Source organism: Camponotus vicinus, unplaced genomic scaffold (genome assembly GCF_025532165.1).
Source record: "Camponotus vicinus isolate PSW18456_S1 unplaced genomic scaffold, iyCamVici1.0 SCAF_7, whole genome shotgun sequence".
Lineage (NCBI taxonomy): Eukaryota > Metazoa > Arthropoda > Insecta > Hymenoptera > Formicidae > Camponotus > Camponotus vicinus.
This window is the reverse complement of record NW_028141979.1, coordinates 14,332,065-14,356,502: the sequence shown is the minus strand read 5'-3', so window position 1 is coordinate 14,356,502 and position 24,438 is coordinate 14,332,065. Positions and strand designations below refer to the sequence as shown.

Genomic DNA, 24,438 nt, shown 5'->3' with positions numbered 1-24,438 from the left:
ACATGCTTTCCTACATATCTTTCAAAAGAAATAACATTCATAGGAATAACATTCATGCAACTCGATTTTATTATGATGTATACATACATACACTATACAGGGTGTCCCTGAATGGTCTGTACAAACTTTGTGAATAAGTTCCAGGGACCTAAACAAGCAGAAAATGTCCCATAAACATGGGGTCGGAAACGCTTGCTTCTGGAGTTACGACGGTTCGAAGTTTTCCTGCAATAGCTGGAAAAATTATCACGTCAAATCGCATAGGTGTTATAAAACTGTGTTTATTTATTTTCTCGGTTTTGCCACGGACATAACAGGACAGTACACTTGCTATAGCAAATGCTCGAAATGGCCTCCGTTAGATTCCAAGGAAGCCTACGCACGTCGCCGCATTGTCTGGCGAACCGTCCATTTCCACCGGCACGGCCATACACTAGATGGATATCCGCCAGTTCATCAAATTAATAATTTGATTCATTCATGTTGTTAAACACAGTTTTGTAACACCAATGCGATTTGACGTGATAATTTCTCCAGCTATTGCAGGAAAACTTCGAACCGTCGTAACTCCAGAAGCAAGCGTTTCCGACCCCATTTTTATGGGACATTTTCTGCTTGTTTAGGTCCCTGGAATTTATTCACAAAGTTTGTACAGACCATTCAGGGACACCCTGTATATGTATGTATATGATTTTATATGTATATGTTACACTATATATGTATGTATATGATATTTATATGTTACACTATATATGTCTGTATATGGTTTTGTGCGTGCGTGCGTGCGTGCGTGCGTGCGTGCGTGCGTGCGTGCGTGCGTGTGTGTGTGTGTGTGTGTACAGGATGGTCCATTTAACTCTGCCACCCCGAATAATTTGGTTATTATTGATTATACAGAAAAATGTCATATGGAAAAGTTGTTGCATTTGAAGAGGGAAAATAAGTTTTTGAATGTCATCCAAAGGTCATATCTTCTGAGATTTCGGTGGTAGCAATGTTTTTTTAAATGGGACTACCTATTTTCTTGCTCACTACGAGGAAGCTGACATCGAAACGCGTTCAACCATGTGTAATAACATGACCTTCGAATGACCTTCGGCTCAAAAATTTATGATTAAATGATGGAGGTGGAAATTCAAGGAGAATAAGTTGTAGTGGCAAAGTCAGTACTTTTTTTTCACTTAATTTATTTTAACATGTGCTCAAAATGTTGTCCATCAACCTGAATGCACTTGTCTATACGCATAATGAAGGATTGCCTAGCCCTGCCTATCACTTCCGGAGCAACACTTGCACACGCATTGATGATACGTTCCTTCATATTCTCCCGTGTTGTTGGGACGTCTCGGTACACAATATCCTTGATCATTCCCCAGAGAAAGAAATCAAGAGGTATCAAGTCAGGAGAACGAGCAGAAATTTCATGAAAAAAATCTTTCCTATATTATTAACATCCTTCTTAAAAATGATTATCCTATCCATTTCATACATAGAATTATTTTCCGCAGACTTAAATTTCTTATTTCTAATAGCAACTGTAGCTTACCTCCCACTTCCCCTCCATCCCATAATCCACGTTTTTTTGTCATTCCTTTCATTAAAGGCATCCCTAGAAGGTTTTATACGACTTTACACAATAGCAGTCTTAAATTAGCATATTCAATTAATAATAAATTAAATGAGCTTATTACACAAAGATCCACTGCCTAAATTTAATCAATCTAACGTTATTTATAAGATTGCCTGTAATGACTGTGACGCATCGTATGTAGGGCAGACGGGTAGGCGTTTAATTACCAGATTAAAAAAAACACCGTTCGAATATTAACAAATCGTCTGATGATCTTACAGTAGTTTCGATGCATAGGTTGTTGTGGCATAATTTCAACTGGGAGGATACGACAATATTAGACCAAGAACCTTCTTACAAAAAAAGGCTTGTTTCTGAGATGTTGCATATTTGCCAACAAAAAAATGGTTTAAATATCCAAAGTGATACTTCTTTGTTGGATGATTCCTATCTCCCTATCATTAATAAATGTCTTTCTGTTTCAAAACCTCCCGCTCCCCTGCATCTTCTTCCTAATTTTACGTCATCTTTCCTTCCCCCCTCTTTTTTTGTTCCTTTTTGGGTTTCCTTCCTTACTCCTTTCCTTCGCTACTTTCTTCTGCCACATCCAGTCTTGTCTCGACCTCGTTTTCACATCTTTTCATTATTTTTGTCTTGGCTTTCTCGACCTGATTTTTGCTTACAGGCCAGCACGTATTTCTACTGCGTTTGACAATTTTCTCTGAATTATTATTTATTTCAATTGCAGTTTTAAAAACTTTTTAAATTGTTGATAAGTTTTGTGTTATTTTTGGCATAAAGTGTTGTCTCGATTGTGCTTGCTCTTTGTTCTCTTTCTTTTTACAGGCTGCCAAACCTCGTTATCCGTTACTTTCAAAATTTCGTTGACGCGCCTTGACAGATTGGATTTTAGAGAGACTTATCACTGAACTATATCTTTCAATTTTATCATTACGACTTATCACTACGACTTTTATTTTTTGGACATCGTTTAATTTTTTATTTTCGGACGAATTCATCGAGGGAAGTTAAAAATCAGACGTCTTCTCTCTCCGATCTCATTTAGCGTTTTGAAGTTTGATAGCGAGGTAAGCTGTGCTCTCTTTACAGCATTTTATAGCCATTCATTTTTTTACATTTTATTAATATATGCGTTTTCCACCGAGTGTAATATCGACCGTTATTTCTTGCGTTTTTTAACTGTTGTTAAGATCTTTCTGACTTTCTTTGTTTTAAGCTACAGCGTTTACCTTTGTAATTTTGTACGACATTGAAAAGGATTTGTAGAAGATCGAAACGTGCGTTTGTCTATTAACTGTTTTTAAATAATATTTTCTCTGACAGACATTTTTCCTTATTAAATTTACTTTTTAACATTCGTGGTTCTGTCTTAGAATTATTAATTTTTTGAATTGTCATTCCGTACTACCACCCTACGCCACGGTCCTAAGCCTTTTCTTGTTTTAATTTGAATTAATAATTAATGAAACAAAATTTAAATTAAAAATTCACAATTTTATCTGTGATACACCAGCACGAAAGTTTGTAAAATCTATTATAGGCCATAATGGATACGGTGCTTGTGAACGAAGCGAAATATATGGGATTAGTGTGTCACGGACGACCTCCGTGCACGCCAGCGGATAATCGCAGCCGGGATCAGGATTCGGTTTTCTTTTAAGCAAGCTTAAAAATTACTCTCGGTGTTCAAGTCAGAAAATAAAAGAAATGGTTTATTCACGTGTTGTATGTGTACAAAAACAAAAGTGAGAGGGTGTGTGTGTGTGTGTGTGTGTAAATGCAAGCCGTGAATGCGCAGTACAAATGCACGGGGTGCGTTGTGCTCGTATAGTCTAGATGTGCGATGCGAATGTGCAATATAAATGTATAATTATCTGATACAGCGGTGTGATTGTACGGTGTGACAGTGCTGTGCGAATGCGTGTAAACACAGCGAGTTGCACAATTAACCCCACGCTTCGACGTGGGTTCGCACCGTAGAATGCGCGTATACCGCGTGTGTTTACAATTTAGCGCGGTCAATGACCGTTTGACGTAGCGCGTGTCTCGTTTTTGTCGCGCGTCTGGGCGATCGGTCTAGCCCCGTTTTTTAATTTTTTACGCGGATTGTAAGCGTGTTGTGTGTGTGCGGGGAGCGCAACGAGTCGCAAACGTGGGTGTACGGGTATACACGCGGCGCGTCGCAGGCGGGTATGTATGCGTGTAAGCGCAGCGAGTTGTGTGTGTGTGTGTGTGCGTGCTTGTGTCGCGTGAATGTAATGAAGTTTATCTCGATAATATGCGGGTGCGGGCGAACGAACAAACGAGTATTTTGCACCCGCATATTATCGCGGATTGTAAGCGTGTTGTTCTCGGAAATGTGCGGATAATTTCTAGTTCGAGATAGGATGTTTCCGGGAAGATAGGATGTTTCCGGGAGATAGGATGTTTCCGGGAGATAGGATGTTTCCGCCGTGTCGACGAGAACGTCTCGTCCGAGGTAGTTCTCCTCTCTACGTGGTTATTATGCAACGGCGTTAGGCGATTGGATATTCTGACCGAGATTTCGAGATCCCTCGATCGAACCTGAGTTCGCTCTGATTCGTACTTTCGGTCGGAGAGTGATTAGATGGAATGAGCCGTATCAAGAATCGAGAGTGCTCGATGGAGGAAGAGTTCTCTCTACCTCCGGATCTTGAGTGTTGGCTATTTCTTAGAAGCGGTCTATGTTTCGGAGTCGTTTCACTTGCGTGAGCGGAATCGGAAAATGGGTGATTAGCTGCCGAAATGTCGCCTTTTTATACCGGCTAATTGCCCGCGTCGGCACGCGGCGGTATTACCCCTTCCGAACGGGTTTTCGGAAACGGTGCGGTCGGGCCCGTTCGGAGGGGTTCGGGAGGTGCGCCGAACGCGGGCTTTCGCCGGCCGGCGGCTCGGGCCACATCGGTTACGCTCGGCGGTGTTCGGCTGGTTTTAGCCTAACGGCTTAAAGCCGTTTGTGTCTTTGTTTTAAAAAAAAGGTGGGCGCACCGCGCCCCTGCCTATGCCCGGCGGGTGTTCTGCCGGGCGGCAGCTTCCGAGGGATCGCATGCCAGGAAAACGATGCTTTTTAAGGGGGTGCAAGGGGTGCATCGTTACAAAATATTTTTAAAAACAATCAGTACACAGTTATACCGTCTTTGGTATAAAATATCTTTTTTTAATAACCAGAACGCACATGCAAACCGCTTCTGCAAGAAGATATTTTTAAAAACAACCAGCACACGAATAAGTCGCCTCTGGATTTTTCTTGAATAACCAGCACACGAATTAAATCGTCTCTGGATTTTTTTCAGAATAACCAGCACACGAATTAAAATTCTCTAAAAATTTAATTCTGAGTCTTTTTTTGAATAATCAGCTCACGAATCGTCTCTAAAATAAATATTTTAATAACCAGAGCGCACATGCAAACCGCATCTGGTAAAATATATAATTTGTACATATATATATATATATATATATATATATACAGGGTGTATAAAAAGTACCGGGACGGTGAAATATCTCGAAAACTAAGCATTTCAGAAAAGAATGTTTCAGATAACAGTTGTAGGATTTCAAAAGATCTATTTACTGGCGCTATGAGTTTAACCTTGGGTGGCGTCGACAAGGTCAGAGCAAGGTCACCTAGAATTTTTTAAATGGGACCCCCTATTTTTTATTGCACATTCTTGTAGCTTATCTCAGAAAGAAGAAAAAATATGAGAGGAATCAATTGGTGTAAAGAAAACACATAGTTGTTTTGAAGAAAAAATATGTAATTTGCAATTAACAATTCCATATTTTTTCTTAAAAACAACTATGTGTTTTCTTTACACCAATTGATTCCTCTCATTATTTTGTACGTAAAAGTATTAAGGTAAGATAATCGAAAAATGAATATTTTACAAGATATTTTACGGTTTATGTAAAATTAAGAAATTATTTCAAGCCTCATAACTCAAAAAATACTTAACGAAAAGGTATTTAATTATAGTGTTTTGGAAAGCTCTCGAGATGAGCTACAAGAATGTGTAAAAATATGTAGGGTGTTCCGTTTAAAAAAATTGAAGTGACCTTCACGTGACCTTCAAATAACTCTTCAAGGTCAAACCAATGGTACCATCTTATGGCCCCCTCGAAACCATACAACTTTTGTCTGAAACATTTTTGTTTGCTGGGCTTAGTTTTTGAGATATTTCACTGTCCATGTTAAAATGGGATAACCTGTATATATATATATATATATATATATATATATATATATATATATTTATATACATATATATATATATACCTTGTATATATATATATATATATATATATATATATATTTATATACATATATATATATATATACCTTGTGTATATATATATATATGTATATAATATATATACATATATATATATATATATACAGGGTGTCTGGAAATTTTTCGCGGTCTCAAAGTGTGAAGGTAGATTGGCTCAAATTAAGAAGGAAGGTCCTCTACTGTTTTACGATATTCGCAATGATTAACAAAAAATTAATTAAAGAAGATCGGCCAATGCGCGTGAATAGAAGCGCGCGGCGACGAAGGCGGTCTCACTGTAACATAATGGTGGCGCACGGTGAAGCGGTGATTAGGGAGGGGAGGAACGATGAGTGTGTAGGCGCGCGGCGAAGGCTCCTCCTCTTTCCAATCACCACTTCGCCGTGCGCCGCCATTATGTTACAATGAGACCACCTTCGCCAAAAGCGTTTCGACAAGGAAGCTAAAGGTCAGTACTTATTGGAGCAACTTTACTTAATAATTACTGTTTATTAAGCCTTATAGAAAAAAATGACTCAAGACTTTTCGACTCAATTTTTAATCAGGAACAACGCTATTTGCTCCGTGAGCGCTTTTTTAGTTACACCCTATATATACAGGGTGACCCATTTTAACTTAGGCAGCCAAATAACTCGAAAAATAAGCAAGATAGAGAAAAATGTTTTAGACAAAAGTTGTATGGTTTCGAGGGGGCCATAAGATGGTATCATTGGTTTGACCTTGAAGAGTCATTTGAAGGTCACGTGAAGGTCACTTCAATTTTTTTAAATGGAACATCCTATATATTTTTGTACATTCTTGTAGCTCATCTCGAGAGCTTTCCAAAACACTATAATTAAGTACATTTTCGTTAAGTACTTTTTGAGTTATGAGGCTTGAAATAATTTCTTAATTTTACATAAACCGTAAAATATCTTGTAAAATATTCATTTTTCGATTACCTTACCTTAATAGTTTTATGTACAAAATAATGAGAGGAATCAATTGGTGTAATGAAAACACATAGTTGTTTCGAAGAAAAAATATGTAATTTGCAATTAACAATTCCATATTTTTTCTTAAAAACAACTATGTGTTTTCTTTACACCAATTGATTCCTCTCATTATTTTGTACATAAAAGTATTAAGGTAAGATAATCGAAAAATGAATATTTTACAAGATATTTTACGGTTTATGTAAAATTAAGAAATTATTTCAAGCATCATAACTCAAAAAGTACTTAACGGAAAGGTACTTAATTATAGTGTTTTGGAAAGCTCTCGAAATAAGCTACAAGAATGTACAAAAATATATAGGGTATTCCATTTAAAAAAATTAACCATTTTAAAAAAGTGACCTTCACGTGACCTTCAAATGACTCTTCAAGGTCAAACCAATGATACCATCTTATGGCCCCCTCGAAACCATACAACTTTTGTCTAAAACATTTTTCTCTATCTTGCTTATTTTTCGAGTTATTTGGCTGCCTAAATTAAAATGGGTCACCCTGTATACAGGGTGATTCTGAACAGACGTTTGTCTTTAAAAAGATAAATTGTCGAGTCTATTCTAAGACGATTTTCCCTTTACCAAAATTGTCTACGAGGCTTAGTTTTTAAATTATTAAATAAAATAGTTCGCGAATTACGGAACGAGTACAAGAGGTAGACAGGGACGGCGCAACTCACCGTCCGATACAGGCGATCATGTGGGGCGCGCGACGCGATCAGCTGATTGCTGCACACGATGAGTGTAACAATCTGTGTGTGTGTGTGTGTGTGTGTGTGTGTGTGTGTGTGTGTGTGTGTGTGTGTGTGTGTGTGTGTGTGTGGGGTGTATTTATGCACGCGTATCCACACATGCACTGTACTCTCTCTCTTTCTCTCTCTCTCTTTCTCTCTCACTCTCTCACTCACTCACTCACTCACTTATTCTTACCTTAATAATGAGATTCTTCATACTGCTGATAAATAGCAGTGCCCAGTGTGTTGCACGATAATAATCGTCGTCGACGAGACGTCGTTTCTTCAACACGCAGTCTGACACAAATAAGCGAAGTTTTTTCTTTCATCACTTTCGACACTTTTACAAATTTACTCGCGCACTTAATCACTCACGATTGATAAAAGGAGGAATTTACCAATGGTTACGGTACGAATTTAATAAACGGTTAACGCATTTAATTGTTAATTACACACTCGATTAAAGAAACGCGTTAACAGAACGCGATACTCGATGCAAAGCGCGCGACGACCGACGACAAGCAGGTCAGGTTAGTACTAGCGCGTAATGCTACACGTTTATGTTTGGCAGCGCTAGAGGCGCTAGTATTAACCTGACCTGCTTGTCGTCGGTCGTCGCGTCGCGCGCTTTGCATCGAGTATCGCGTTCTGTTAACGCGTTTCTTTAATCGAGTGTGTAATTAATAATTAAATGCGTTAACCGTTTATTAAATTCGTACCGTAACCGTTGGTAAATTCCTCCTTTTATCAATCGTGAGTGATTAAGTGCGCGAGTAAATTTGTAAAAGTGTCGAAAGTGATGAAAGAAAAAACTTCGCTTATTTGTGTCAGACTGCTTGTTGAAGAAACGACGTCTCGTCGACGACGATTATTATCGTGCAACACACTGGGCACTGCTATTTATCAGCAGTATGAAGAATCTCATTATTAAGGTAAGAATAAGTGAGTGAGTGAGTGAGTGAGAGAGTGAGAGAGAAAGAGAGAGAGAGAGAGAGAGAGAGAGAGAGAGAAAGAGAGAGAGTACGGTGCATGTGTGGATACGCGTGCATAAATACACCCCACACACACACACACACACACACACACACACACTGATTGTTACACTCATTGTGTGCAGCAATCAGCTGATCGCGTCGCGCGCCCCACATGATCGCCTGTATCGGACGGTGAGTTGCGCCGTCCCTGTCTACCTCTTGTACTCGTTCCGTAATTCGCGAACTATTTTATTTAATAATTTAAAAACTAAGCCTCGTAGACAATTTTGGTAAAGGGAAAATCGTCTTAGAATAAACTCGACAATTTATCTTTTTAAAGACAAACGTCTGTTCAGAATCACCCTGTATATACAGGGTGTTCGGAAATTCAATCGACAAATTTTCAGAGATTGTCGGGGGCACCATAAGAATCATTTTTTGCAAATGAACCTGGGGTCGGAAACGTGTAATTACATCGCTACGGCATACGGAATGTTCGAAAAAGTCGGGACCTCGAAATATCACAAAAAATAGGTTTTACAAAAAAATTGTTTCAAACAAAAGTTGTAGGGTGTAAAAAGGTCTATTTACTGGGGCCATGTGTTTGACCTTGGATGGCGTCGCCAAGGTCACGACAAGGCCACCTTGAATATGCAATAAAAAGTGGAGGGTTCCATTTCAAAAATTCAAGGTGGCCTTGTGACTCTATTTACTGTTTACACTGATAATATACTGATTCACTTTTAGAAAGTGTGTATGAATTATTGCATTATTTTATTAAGTCCATGAGAAAACAAACGTTTAATAAATAAAAGGAAAAACGTATTTTAAATGTATTTTAAACATTTTTAAACGTTTTTTTTTATCAGAAAAGAAACATGTCAATTAACGTTTTTCAAGTGGACATTTTAACTAATCAGAAACGTTTTCAAGAGTCGGTTATGAAACGTTTCAAAGAAACATTTGTGAAACGTTTTTGAAACGAATATGTGTTACCTGGATTTACTAGATATATTACGGTTTATGTAAAATTAAGAAATTATTTCAAGCCTCATAACTCGGAAAGTACTCAATGAAAAATAATTTAATTATAGTGTTTTGGAAAGGATTTTCTCGATGTAAGCTACAAGAATATGAAAAATAGGGGATTCTATTTAAAAAATTCAAAGTGATTTTTATGTGACCTTGACGGTACTATTCGAGGTCATACTACTATTATTATGTAATGTGTAACTTAAAGCCTTACTTTGTTTGAAACATTTTTCACGAAAATGTATATTTATCGAAATTCAAGGGTCCCGGTACTTTTGGACCCTGTATATTTTCGTTATTTTAAAACGTTGCTGCAATATTGCTAATATAATATTGTAAAATGTCTTTGTAATATCTTTGTTGCATATTGCAATGTGCAATGTTGCAACAATGCTACTGCAAGCTTCTGTGCTGTATGGGTGTTTTGAGTTGATAAAAAAGAAATCGTGCGTATTCTGAAGGCTATATCTGAAATCGACTATAAAATATGTTTCGAAAATTGAAAAAACATTGGCATAAGTGTATTGCAGTGAGAGGAAATTATTTTGAAAGAACGAAATAAATTTGGATAAATAAATTCATAGTTTACTTTTTATTGGACCAGTCCTGATACTTTTTGATCACAGTAGTACACTATATTATATAGTACACATAAATTTACTTTTTTACTATAGGCAATATTTTTTATTCTCTTAATGGTTTTTTCAGTGTTATATAACGATACAGAATCTTTTATGTTACCCTACAGAGTCCATACATTTTTCGACATTACTAATAGTTATACATATATAATAATGTATTTATATCTATTCCCGATGTTTTATGCATCTATCTGTCATATGGCGGCGATTTGTTTATTAGTTATTTTAGTGTTCCACATTTGTGGCGAATTATCCATTTTATCATACCGCATCAAAAATGTCAGAACATACTCACAAGATATAGTTGTAAACAGAATTCGTAGTTTTGTTCGAATGCATCTCAAAATAATATGGTAAAAATATTATAGTTATATTTTTATAATATAATTTTAATAATACACAGTTATATATCTTTTCTTATGCTTAATTTATTTCTTTATTCGTATGATTTTATTGAAATACTATGCCGATGAAAGGATGGCGAAATCTGTGGATAATATTTTCAATTTAATTCTTTTGGATGAACTTCTTGGCAATAGTGTTGTATTGGCTATTTCAATGTACTATGTCATAATAGTATGTATTATTATTATTAAATTTTTTATTATTATTATAAAATAACCTAATTTATGAAAATTTTAATTAATAGCACTATTACAAAGTACAGTCTAATAATATTTTAGGAAGTTGTCTAATTTAATTTCTAATTGATAACGTGATTTTTACTACATTATTTTTTTTTTAATTTAGAGAGGATTTTTCTTCAATAAGAATATAAGTGCATTTATATTCTATAAATGCATTCATATTCTTCATGTAATTAATGATTAAAAATAGTAGTTTACAGTAAATTTTCTGTTAGGAAGAGATTGAGTTCAAATTGTTAACAAAATAATTATCAAAAAATCTCGATTTAGGAAATATTCTGTATTTTAAATAATTGTTGATATTTGTTAGAATTTGCAGGTTTCAGAAATGGCAACTTGTTGCACTTTTATATTTTTTGCGGTTATTGCGCTTGTTATGCTTTTTGGATACTGTTTAATTGGTGATCAACTGACTCAACAGGTTGGATAGAAATAAGCAATGATGTTAAATCGAGAAACAAATCCTTCGTATGTGTATAGAGGAAAAATTTATATTTTATATATATATATACATATTAGAGGCGTGCAAATCTGCTCTCACTCCCGCTCGTTCTCGACAGCGAGACTGAATTCTCGAGACTCAGATTATCGGGAGTGCTGTTATCGAGAATAGAGGCTCGAGAACGAGCAAGTCCCAAGTCTCGATGCTCTATTAGACGGAGTAGGGATATAAATCTACCCCCACTCCGTCTAATAGAGCATCGAGACTTGGGACTCGCTCGTTCTCGAGCCTCTATTCTCGATAACAGCGCTCCCGATAATCTGAGTCTCGAGAATCCAGTCTCGCTGTCGGGAACGAGCGGGAGTGCAGATTTGCACGCCTCTAATACATATATACATATATATATATAATTATATATAAATATAGTGCGTTGCGTCCCCGCATCCTTTCCTTGCGGATGTATTCGCCACTCGTTATATTCTATCGGCGAGAAGTACGTCGACAGAAAAAGATCGTTTCCGTGCGCGTTGTCAAAATGTTGTTCCTCAACAACGATGGTCAGCTGGAGTCAAAAGATAACTGTCAAGCTATTCGGACGCGGTTAAGTTTACGAATCGTTATCGAGTTCAATTCCTGTTATAATTCATTATTTGTGTTCTATGTTCTATTAAAGTTTTCCATTACTCCAAAGAATGTCTTGTTATTTAACGCGATCCGCGAGTGCCGATTGGTTGTGTCGTGCGCATTTGATATATATCGTTCAGCGAACGCAACAATATAAATATATAAATTATAAGATGGTGCCATTAGTTTGACCTTGAAGAGTCACCTGAAGGTCACGTGGTCACCTCCAACTTTTTAAATGGGACACCCTATATGCTTTTGCATATTCTTGAAGCTCATCTCGAGAGCTTTCCAAAACACTATAATTAAGTTAGTTTTCGTTAAATACTTTCCGAGTTATGAGGCTTGAAATCATTTCTTAATTTTACATAAACCGTAAAATATCTTGTAAATTATTCATTTTTCGATTATCTTACCTTAATACTTTTATGTACAAAATAATGAGAGGAATCAATTGGTGTAAAGAAAACACATATTCGTTTTTAGAAAAAATATCTAATTTGCAATTAACAATTACATATTTTTTCTTTAAAATAACTATGTGTTTTCTTTACACCAATTGATTCCTCTCATTATTTTGTACATAAAAGTATTAAGGTAAGATAATCGAAAAATGAATATTTTACAAGATATTTTACGGTTTATGTAAAATTAAGAAATGATTTCAAGCCTCATAACTCGGAAAGTACTTAATGAAAACTAACTTAATTATAGTGTTTTGGAAAGCTCTCGAGATGAGCTGCAAGAATATGCAATAAAAAGTAGGCGGTTCCATTTAAAAAATTGAAGGTGACCTTCAAGTAACTATTTAAGTAACTATTCAAATTAATGACACCATCTTGTGGCCCCCTTCAAGCCATACAACTTTTGTCTGAAATATTTTTTTCTAACGAAGTAATATCGAGATATTTGACTGACAAAAATAAAATGGGACACCCTGTATATATATATACATATATATATATATATATATATATATATATATATATATACTCTTTATTTTAATTTTATGTGTATTTTTATGTGTATTTTCAATTTTATAGTCGATGTATGTATTATTACTTTATGCATTACTTTTATGAATTATTTGATGAATTGTTGATGATTCAAATTAAGAGATTGAAACATACGAATATAAATAGTTAATAAATCATATTTAAAAGGAAAATAAATTGCGCTTCGATTATTGCGCTTGACTTTCAATTAATCCGTTTCTTCTATTTGTAAAATATTAGAGCCTTCAATTTTGGTTTAAATTGATTTCAATATAACATATCTTTTTAATATAAGTTTCTTAAAATTGACATACATATAATCAAATATAGATTTACTAAAATATTAATAGGATTTGTATCTTTCATTTTACATTATTGATGATAAGTATTTTTATATTCAGATAATATCTGTATTATTCAATTATTTCCATTGTTTTCATTTAGAGTATAAATGTTCAAGATGCGTATTACCAATGCGATTGGTATGAAATGCCACTAAATTGCAAAAAATGTTTACTGATATGTATGATTCATGGTCAAATCATGCTATATTTAACAGCTGCCAGATTTTACGTATTCTCTTTGAACAGTTTTACAGATGTAAGTATTCGAAACAATATTTGTTTTTAAGCATAAAAATTCATAAGAATAATTTATCACACAAATATAGTTATAATTAAATAATATAGTTATAAGGAATATATCAGAAAAAAGGATAAGACTCTAAATGAAGATATAAGAAGCAAAAAAATGCAAAAGAAAATTTAATATATTTGTTTTCGATTATTATTAACAACAGGTTAGAGTTGAATCGTAATTTTAATAATAACAATTTACTTATTGGGATTTTGATTAATATTATTCAAAAAGAGACTTTTATTAGAGTTCAGCATCAAGTGCCAAAGAAATCCGTTTTAACCTAGAGCGATACGGAAAGTTTATATTGTTTTGCAAGAGGAATTTATATCTTTCTGCCCTAAATTTATCGCTGATTTGCTTTGTGTTTCCTCCTCCTTAGATTTATACCTGTCAAGGAAGCCCAGAATTTTTGTTGGCTAGACTTTCCGTATCTCTTGTTCCAATTTTAATAAAATTTTGCAAGTACATAGCCCTTACTCAAATACTACATATATATATGAACGTACAGAAAAACGTTTAGTTTCCAAAAAATTCAAATTTTAATTACATAGCTAAATAAATAATGTTTAAAATTTCCATTTAAAGAAAGATTAAAATTCAATAACATTTTATTAACATATTTTATTTTATTAGTATTATATATATATATATATATATATATATATATATATATGTACATATATACAGGGTGACCCATTTTAACTTAGGCAGCCAAATAACTCGAAAAATAAGCAAGATAGAGAAAAATGTTTTAGACAAAAGTTGTATGGTTTCGAGGGGGCCATAAGATGGTATCATTGGTTTGACCTTGAAGAGTCATTTGAAGGTCACGTGAAGGTCAATTCAATTTTTTTAAATGGAACATCCTATATATTTTTGTACATTCTTGTAGCTCATCTCGAGAGCTTTCCAAAACACTATAATTAAGTACATTTTCGTTAAGTACTTTTTGAGTTATGAGGCTTGAAATAATTTCTTAATTTTACATAAACCGTAAAATATCTTGTAAAATATTCATTTTTCGATTACCTTACCTTAATAGTTTTATGTACAAAATAATGAGAGGAATCAATTGGTGTAAAGAAAACACATAGTTGTTTCGAAGAAAAAATATGTAATTTGCAATTAACAATTCCATATTTTTTCTTAAAAACAACTATGTGTTTTCTTTACACCAATTGATTCCTCTCATTATTTTGTACATAAAAGTATTAAGGTAAGATAATCGAAAAATGAATATTTTATAAGATATTTTACGGTTTATGTAAAATTAAGAAATTATTTCAAGCATCATAACTCAAAAAGTACTTAACGGAAAGGTACTTAATTATAGTGTTTTGGAAAGCTCTCGAAATAAGCTACAAGAATGTATAAAAATATATAGGGTATTCCATTTAAAAAAATTGAAGTGACCTTCACGTGACCTTCAAATGACTCTTCAAGGTCAAACCAATGATACCATCTTATGGCCCCCTCAAAACCATACAACTTTTGTCTAAAACATTTTTCTCTATCTTGCTTATTTTTCGAGTTATTTGGCTGCCTAAGTTAAAATGGGTCACCCTGTATATATATACAGGGTGATTCTGAATAACTTTATGTTTTTGCAAAAACATAATCTTGACCGAATTCTAAGACGATTTTTCCTTTGGCAAAATTTCGTGCAAAGCATAGTTTTTGAATTATTAAAGGTAGTAGTTAACGTATGACGGGTCGAATACAAGAGGCAGGCAAGGGTGGCGTGATTCACCGTCAGACGCGGGCGCTCACGCGGGGCGCCTTCGGCGATCAGCTGGTCGCTATACTATGCACGGACATACATGCGAATACATACATTCTCTCTCACTCTCTCTCTCTCTCTCTCTCTCATTCGCTCACTTACCCGTGGTTTTTTTTTTTTTTTTTTTTACGAGGGGAAAATGCATTTTATGCATACTCACCGGTCGGTCCGGTGAGTTATGTGGGACTCGAGTACCAAGTCGAATTACCAACTCGGTACTCCCTACCCACTAAAAACCCCTCTCTTTTCACGAATTTCCTTTGACACACTGTCCCTCTGACTTCCTGAGATCTGTTTTCACATAACGTCAAAAAATAGTTATTATTACCTTGTTCGATTACTTTTGATGTATTGCTGTAATTGCTTGAAGGAGAAATGAATTTTCCGATAGATCGTACGTTCTCAAATTTAACGTAGATATCACGTTGCAAAAGACAAGAAATCCACACTAAATTATTAACTGAAAGTTTTTTTTCTTTCATGAACTGTATTCTTTTATAAACTTTAACGTAATCACATTTATTTACTCACTCGATGAGACGAGAAATTTACTAATGACTCTATCATTAATCACTATTAATCACTGTCGAATAATAACTGTTGGCGATTAAAAATCACTCGACGAAAGAAACACGCGCGGACACGTTACTACACGACGCGACGACGCGACAATGCGACGGTAATTATTCGGCGACTGCAAGCAGTTTTTTGTCATGGTAGGTTGCGGTAGGTTAATGTACTACTGGCGCTATCGAACGCGATCATGTGTTCGATTGAAGAATGCGGTAAACATAATAAACATTTAACATATTAATATTATTATTATCATGAATGTGTGTGATATCCATACATCGTATGATATCTATTTAAAAATTAATTAGATTAAATAAGTGTTTTTAAAATATTTATTACTTTTACTATTATCTTAAATAAATATTTAATATTAATATTTTATATGATAATAGTAAAAGTAATAAATATTTTAAAAACACTTATTTATTCTAATTAATTTTTAAATAGATATACGATGTATGGATATCACACACATTCATGATAATAATAATATTAATATGTTAAATGTTTATTATGTTTACCGCATTCTTCAATCGAACACATGATTGCGTTTGATTGCGCCAGTAGTATCTTAACCTACCGCAACCTACCATGACAAAAAACTGCTTGCAGTCGCCGAGTAATTATCGTCGCATTGTCGCGTCGTCGCGTCGTGTAGTAACGTGTCCGCGCGTGTTTCTTTCATCGAATGATTTTTAATCGCCAACAGTTATTATTCGACAGTGATTAATAGTGATTAGTGAGAGTCATTAGTAAATTTCTCGTCTCATCGAGTGAGTAAATAAATGTGATTACGTTAAAGTTTATAAAAGAATACAGTTCATGAAAGGAGAAAAACTTTCAGTTGATAATTTAGTGTGGATTTCTTGTCTTTTGCAACGTGATATCTACGTTAAATTTGAGAACGTACGATCTATCGGAAAATTCATTTCTCCTTCAAGCAATTACAGCAATACATCAAAAGTCATCGAACAAGGTAATAATAACTACTTTTTGACGTTATGTGAAAACAGATCTCGGGAAGTCAGAGGGACAGTGTGTCAAAGGAAATTCGTGAAAAGAGAGGGGTTTTTAGTGGGTAGGGAGTACCGAGTTGGTAATTCGACTTGGTACTCGAGTCCCACATAACTCACTGGATCGACCGGTGGGTATGCATAAAATGCATTTTCCCCTCTCTTGTAAAAAAAAAAAAAAAAAAATTACAGGTGAGTGAGCGAATAAAAGAGAGGGAGAGAGAGAGAGAGAGAGACAGACAGACAGACAGACAGACAGACAGACAGACAGACAGACAGAGAGAGAATGTATGTGTTCGCATGTGTGTATGTATGTGTATAGCGACCAGCTGATCGCAGCAGGCGCCCCGCGTAAGCACCCGCGTCTGACGGTGAATCGCGTCACCCTTGCCTGCTTCTTGTATTCGACCCGTCATACGTTAACTACTTCCTTTAATAATTCAAAAACTAAGCTTCGGACGAAATTTTGCCAAAGGAAAAATCGTCTTAGAATTCGGTCAAGATTATGTTTTTGCAAAAGCATAAAGTTATTTAGAATCACCCTGTATATATGCGGAAATGCTTATTTCAGGTGTTATGTTGAAAATACTGTTAGCTGTATTACACAAGGAAAAATTTTGGATTAATTATTGTAGACGTTTAATTAGGCTTATTTACATTTGGTTTTAATGTGACCTTGAGTATGTTACAATAAATGTTTGTAAATGGTCACCATTTTCCTGAATACAAGCAGTGACACGTCGACGCATCGATTCATGGACGGTGAACATTTTCAACATTTATTGTAACATACTCAAAGTCACATTAAAACCAAATGTAAATAAGCCTAATTAAACGATTGTCGTCTACAATAATTAATCCTAAATTTTTCCTTGTGTAAGTAATACAGCTAACAGTATTTTCAATATAACTCCTGAAATAAGCATTTCCGCACCTATGTCCATATAACATTTTTTCATCCTTCAGGTGTGAGGAATATCTCCTTAAATTTTTGATATACCTTTTTAGAACACCCTGTATATGAGAATAAACAAACATATTGTTACGCACTCAAGTTGCTACGGCCCTACCGTTGCCGGATCTCGTAGTCAAGAGATTGTTTACTGCCAAACAACGACGATCATCGAAATTTGGTCCAGCTGTCAAGCTGTACTTTTATCCGCGACGTATTTTACGAATTTCCTGAGTTCTTGTGTATAATCTTACAATTAGTAGCTATTAAAGTTTCTTTGTTCTTTTTAAAATCGTGTTATTATTTACGAGTGCGCGAATGCCGCGTGTGAATATGTGCTGATCGATTGTGTCACGCGCGTTTGAGATTGTTCCATGGACACATAAAAATATCATTATAAGGAAAAGAAAGCAAGAAATCAAATAGCTTATTTTTTTATATTTTTAAATATAATCACTTCCTTTTGTATAATACGAAAACACGATGCAATTTATGGACTATGTAACGTTATTCAAGTCAAATTTTAGTTGTATATCAGAAATAAATTTGAATTAGAATATCTTCCAGAAGTGGAATCTCCCCGTAGGGAACCTACTGTGTCTATGCATATCCTTTATAAGATGAAGCAAAATTCACTTTCAACGAGGGTCAAGATTAGATGTAGAGCGACGGGTAAAATCTTTTGAAGATTATTCAGAATCATGATCTTTATAACATATGTCAAAGTTAAGACAATTGGAGCCTGATGTCCTATTTTAAATATTAAATATTATAATATATAGTAATTATTTACATTAACGGACACCTCGCCTATAATCTTGATTTTTACATATGTTGTAGGGGTGAGGATGCTGATTTTTCTGTTTGATTTACTTGGCAGTCTCTTATACTTTTTGAGATATTCAATGAAAAATGTTTAGTGATTGAAACGTAATTTTCTAACACCACATACATTTATTACACACACTACATGTATGAGGTATTTGTTTATATATTTATATAGATATTTATATACATATATATACAGGGCGGCCCACGTAAAGTGTTACAAATTTATATCTCGGAAACGAAGCAATTTAGAGAAAAATGTTTCAGACAAAAGTTATATGGCTTTAAGGGGGACATAAGATGGTGCCATTAGTTTGACCTTGAAGAGTCACCTGAAGATCACGTGAAGATCACCTCCAACTTTTTAAATAGGACATCCTATATGCTTTTACATATTCTTGTAGCTCATCTCGAGAGCTTTCCAAAACATTATAATTAAGTTAATTTTCATTAAGTATTTTCCGAGTTATGAGGCTTGAAATCATTTCTTAATTTTACATAAACCGTAAAATATCTTGTAAAATATTCATTTTTCGATTATATTACCTTAATATTTTTATATACAAAATAATGAGAGGAATCAATTGGTATAAAGAAAACACATAATTGTTTCGAAAAGAAAATGTAATTGTTAATTGCAAATTACATTTTTTCTTATATTTATAGAAATCTACCCCCACTCCGTCTAATAGAGCATCGAGACTCGGGACTCGCTCGTTCTCGAGCCTCTATTCTCGATAACAGCGCTCCCGATAATCTGAGTCTCGAGAATCCAGTCTCGCTGTCGAGAACGAGTGGGAGTGAGAGCAGATTTGCACGCCTCTAACTGTGACCTTCCCTTGTTAGTATCTCACTTTTGTAACTAAGAATTTTTGAGACTTTTAATGAACATGAGACACAGTTGCTGTTTGAATTTCGAGCGATTTTTAAATAAATGTTTACTTTAAGTTACATAACATAAATAATTTTCATTTCGACATATATTGTAGGGGATACATTCTTAAGTAATATGCCATTGGAATTTTGCGACACTCTGTCTTGGTTCTTGAGATATGCAATTTTGAAATGTTATACTTATTTGTATACTTACTTTGTTATATCTTACATGTGTATTTATATTTTTTTTGTTTACATTTACGGAGGTCATCTTTCTGAATAATCTTCAGAAGGTTTTAGTTTAACATCGCTTGTCATTTATTAAAAGATTAATAACGAATTTAATAAATAGGATACGACGCCATGTATGTTTAAGAAGAAATATATTTGATAAAATATGTGTTCATATGTAATTTCATTTCGTCTCTCAAAGTACATGTGTGGATACTGTGAGTGTGTGTTCGCCCCTCTGTAGAAGGTTCCATTTCCGGAAGATATAACCTAACCCAAATCGTGTCTGAAATGTGGGATATACCTCGCTTAGAAAATTGCAAATTTATGCCCACACGGAAAAATTTATCTAATAGATATCTAATAAACGTCTAAATGTTTATATGAGGTCCATATCCTCTATAGATAACTAATAGATGTATATATAACATCCATATATCTATATCCACTAAGTAGCTACCAGAAATATCCACTAGATATACACATATTTACATTCACACACAAAAAATACGGGCTAAATTTTAGCACAATTTTTTAACATCTTTCAATTAACAATAAATCAGCGAAAAATCATAGTATTAAGATGAAGCAAAACTCAAATTAAAGCTTCAACATTTTTTTTAAAAAGCAAAAACACAAATTTGAGTTACAAAAAGTATTTTACAAAAAATAATTTAAAATGACGGACGTTGAATAGACTTTGAGAAATGAGAAACAAATCTTTTTAACTGGTACAAAAATTTTACAAAAATTTTTGTTTGCTGATAAAATATATGGGTTTTTAAAAGCTTATTTATTTCCTAATAAATTCATATTTTATAATCAATTTTCTACGATCTTTTTTGATAAAGTTATATCATTTTGAGGAAAGATATAAATCTGACCGTCTATCTCTATGTGAAGCATCTTGAGTCGAGTTACATTTTAATTTCTTTTTTGAAAAAGTTTTCTGTGATAATTTGCTTCTGAATTGCAGATTTTACAAAGAAAGTTTCATTTTGTAACATTTTCTTCAAAACGGTATAACTTTAACAAAAGTTTCATTTTGTAACATTTTCTTCAAAACGGTATAACTTTAATAAAAAAGACCGTAGAAAATTTATTATTATTAAAATATGGATTTGTTAAGAAATAAGCTTAAAAACATTTTTGTACCAGGGAGCCGTTTTCTTGAGCAATGTAGCAGTTTAAAAAAAAATTTGTTTTCTATTTCTCAAAGTCTGTCTTTAGCATTCGTCATTTTATAAAACATTTTTTGTAACTCAAATTTGATTTTTTTTAGAAGGACTGTTTAATTTGAGTTTTATTTTATGTCCATATGGTGATTGTTTGCTGATTTATTGCTATTAAAAGATGTTAAAAAATTTTGCTAAAATTTAGTGGCTCGTTTTTTTTGCGTGTTCTGAGTGTATATCCACAAGTAGCTACCAAAGATATCCAGTGGATATTCATATACATTCACGAGCTTTGCGCCTCGCCACTAAGTGGCGAAAACGAAAGCGCCTAACCCGAGAGTGGGATCCATCTAAGGCAGTATATAAGGCCGCGGCACAGATCCCGTAAGTCATGGCTTATCGGTCAAAGAACGCATTAGCTCGAAGATTGTTATAACAGCCATCTCTTCTATCTTTTGCGAGAGGAGCCCCAGAGCTCTAAAAATAAACCGCAGACGATTAATTTACGCTTAATTTTTTTTTATGGCTACCGGATATTGGTTTACATATCCTGTAGATATCTATAAAACTTCGAATTGCGGACATTTGGATATTTACAGCATCTTTAATGACTGTTTTTCGTATATTCATGGATATCCTTAGTGCCCATGAAGGATATCTAGTAGATATCTAATTATTTTCCGTATTGTTGTGGAATATTGTGCACTTTTTAAATACATTTTTGATAATTATATATATAAAATGAGCAACTTCATGGACAATTTTGAGCTTACGTTAGTATACGTTATTAAAGTCAGCGCTCTAAGTCATCCTAATTCAAAATGCATCATACTTCATTGAGAAGTTATAAAGCATTGAAATTTGGAAAATGTAAATAGAAATGATAAGTTTCTACTTATCAGAAATCTTCTGATTTCAATAATTTTGACATATGTTGTCAAGGTCATGTCCCCGAGTAACACGCAAAAAGTTTCAGTCACTCATTTTTATTGAAAAGTTATAAACGAAAGAATTTTCACGAATTTCACATAATTTTCTGATACCATGTGCATTTAATAGAATTCTTAATAGGTTCATTTATTTGATGAATGGAGATGTCGGCGAGGGAGAGACTTTTCCATAAGAATATGATTTTTATGCTTGTAAATATGCTGTAGAACATATAAACATCATAATAACATCATAATAACATCGTGCTTCATGTGGAAAATCCATGTGGAATTATACAATAATAGACCATGTTTCGCGTGGAAAACTGTAAACCTATGTGGAACCGTACAATAATAGATTTCGTTTCTTACTGATAGCAGAAATAGTGTGGAGTGGGTCCTGCGAAAAATCGAAAACTCATGTGAAATTATATTGTATACTTATTGGTTTTATTATCGTACGATTCCATATAGTTTACAACATTCCACGCAAAATGGAGGTCCATCCTACACCATCCCTGCAGTCAATGCGAAACGAAGTCTATTATTGTATGGTTCCACATGAACTTGCAACTTTTCACGCAAAGCGAGGTACATCTCACACCACCTTATATTTTTAGTGTGATAGGAGATTTATACATGTTATTATACATGTTGTCCAAAAAGTACACATAAATCGTGAAACCTTTTTGTTTATAATTTATACTTTTAATTCTTTTATAATTTATATTTTTTTAACAAACAATGAGTGACGGCTAAAACTTTTTGAGGATTAATCAGGTTAATAACCTTGATAATATACAGGGGTGATTCTGAACAAACATTTGTCTTTAAAATATCAAATTCTTGAATTAATTCTAAGACGATTTTTCTTCTTGCAAAATTTTGCCCGGAGCTTAGTTTTTAAACTATAAAGGAAAATAGTTAACTAATTACGGAACGAGTACAAGAGGTAGGCAGGGACGGCGCGATATAGGCGATTACGTGGGGCGCTCGCCGCGATCAGCTGATTGCTATACGCGATTTGTGTGTGTGTGTGTGTGTGTGTGAATGTGCGCACACACACACACACACACACACACACGCACACGCACACGCACACGCACACACACACACACACACACACACACTGATTGCTACACTCATCGCGTATAGCAATCAGCTAATCGTGGCGAGCGCCCCACGTAATCGCTTATATCGCGCCGTCCCTGCCTACCTCGTACTCGTTCCGTAATTAGTTAACTATTTTCCTTTATAGTTTAAAAACTAAGCTCCGGATAAAATTTTGCAAGAGGAAAAATCGTCTCCGAATTCATTCAAGAATTTAATATTTTAAAGACAAATGTTTGTTCAGAATCATCCTGTATGTCAGATCAGATCAAAGTTATTGCTAGTAGGAAATAAATAAAAATAAATATTTATCTAAATTTCGATTAAGTTGGAATTTTTTTGGAGTTGCGGTGTAAGGTAAAAGTCTCTTTCGTCCTTCTCGCGTCTACGTCCCATACAGAAAATAATTGGTATTAGATATCCATTAGATATTCTTAATGGCATTAAGGAACTATCCACAAATACATGGAAAACAGTTATTAGAGATGTAGATATCCAAATGTCCGCAATTCGAAGTTTCAGAAATATCTACAGTATATGTAACCAATATTCTATAAATATCCATACAACATTCAGTGAATATATGGATACATATAGATACATTTATTATTAATATAGATACATTTATTATTATATATTGATATTTATTTTTGTATGAATATTTATTCTATTTTCTATGATACATATATGACGGAATTCGTCATGAAAAAAATTAACCGTCTGCGGTTAATTTTTGGAGCTCTGGGGCTCCTCTCGCAAAAGAGGAAGAGATGGCTTCTATAACAGTTTTCGAGCTAATGTGCTCTTTGACTGATAAGCCATGACTCGCGGGACCTGTGCGGCGGCCTTATATACTGCCTTAGATAGATCCCACTCTCGGGCACTTTCATTTTCGCCACTTAGTGGCGAGGCGCAAAGCTCGTGGATGTATAAGAATATCCACTGGATATCTTCCCACACGGAACTTGACATCCATTGGACGTCCATACAACCTCCAGAACTCCATACGACATCTATGTCCATGGTAGATATTGAATAGATTTCCAATGGAAGTCCATATTACCTCCATGGTTAGGTAGATGTCATCTACAAATCCATCATGGATGTCTATTGGACATCTGTTATGAATATATGGCAGGTTTCTACATACAACTATGTCTCTACCCACACGGAACATGACATCCATTGGAGGTCCATATAACCTCCATACCTCCATATGACCTCTATCTCCACGGTGGATGTTCAATGGATCTCTAATAGAAATCCATATTATCTCCACGGTAGATGTCGTTTGTAAATTCATCATGGATGTCCATTAGACGTCGGTTATGGATGTATGATAGATGTGTAC

At 34.4% G+C, this 24,438-nt stretch overlaps 2 protein-coding genes across 5 annotated transcripts in view; one reads left to right on the top strand and one right to left on the bottom strand.

The window, feature by feature from the left end:
- Window positions 1–24,438, bottom strand: part of LOC145974535 (putative multidrug resistance-associated protein lethal(2)03659) — a 338,604-nt gene that overhangs the window by 277,690 nt on the left and 36,476 nt on the right. The window lies entirely within an intron of this gene.
- The window catches only part of LOC145974539 (odorant receptor 13a-like), a 42,449-nt gene that overhangs the window by 14,918 nt on the left and 3,093 nt on the right, over window positions 1–24,438 (top strand). Inside the window, exons 2-5 of the mRNA XM_083104442.1 lie at window positions 10,341–10,626; window positions 10,750–10,849; window positions 11,231–11,341; window positions 13,426–13,581. Coding sequence (XP_082960568.1) covers window positions 10,341–10,626; window positions 10,750–10,849; window positions 11,231–11,341; window positions 13,426–13,581 — 653 coding nt within the window. The remainder of the gene's footprint in view (window positions 1–10,340; window positions 10,627–10,749; window positions 10,850–11,230; window positions 11,342–13,425; window positions 13,582–24,438) is intronic.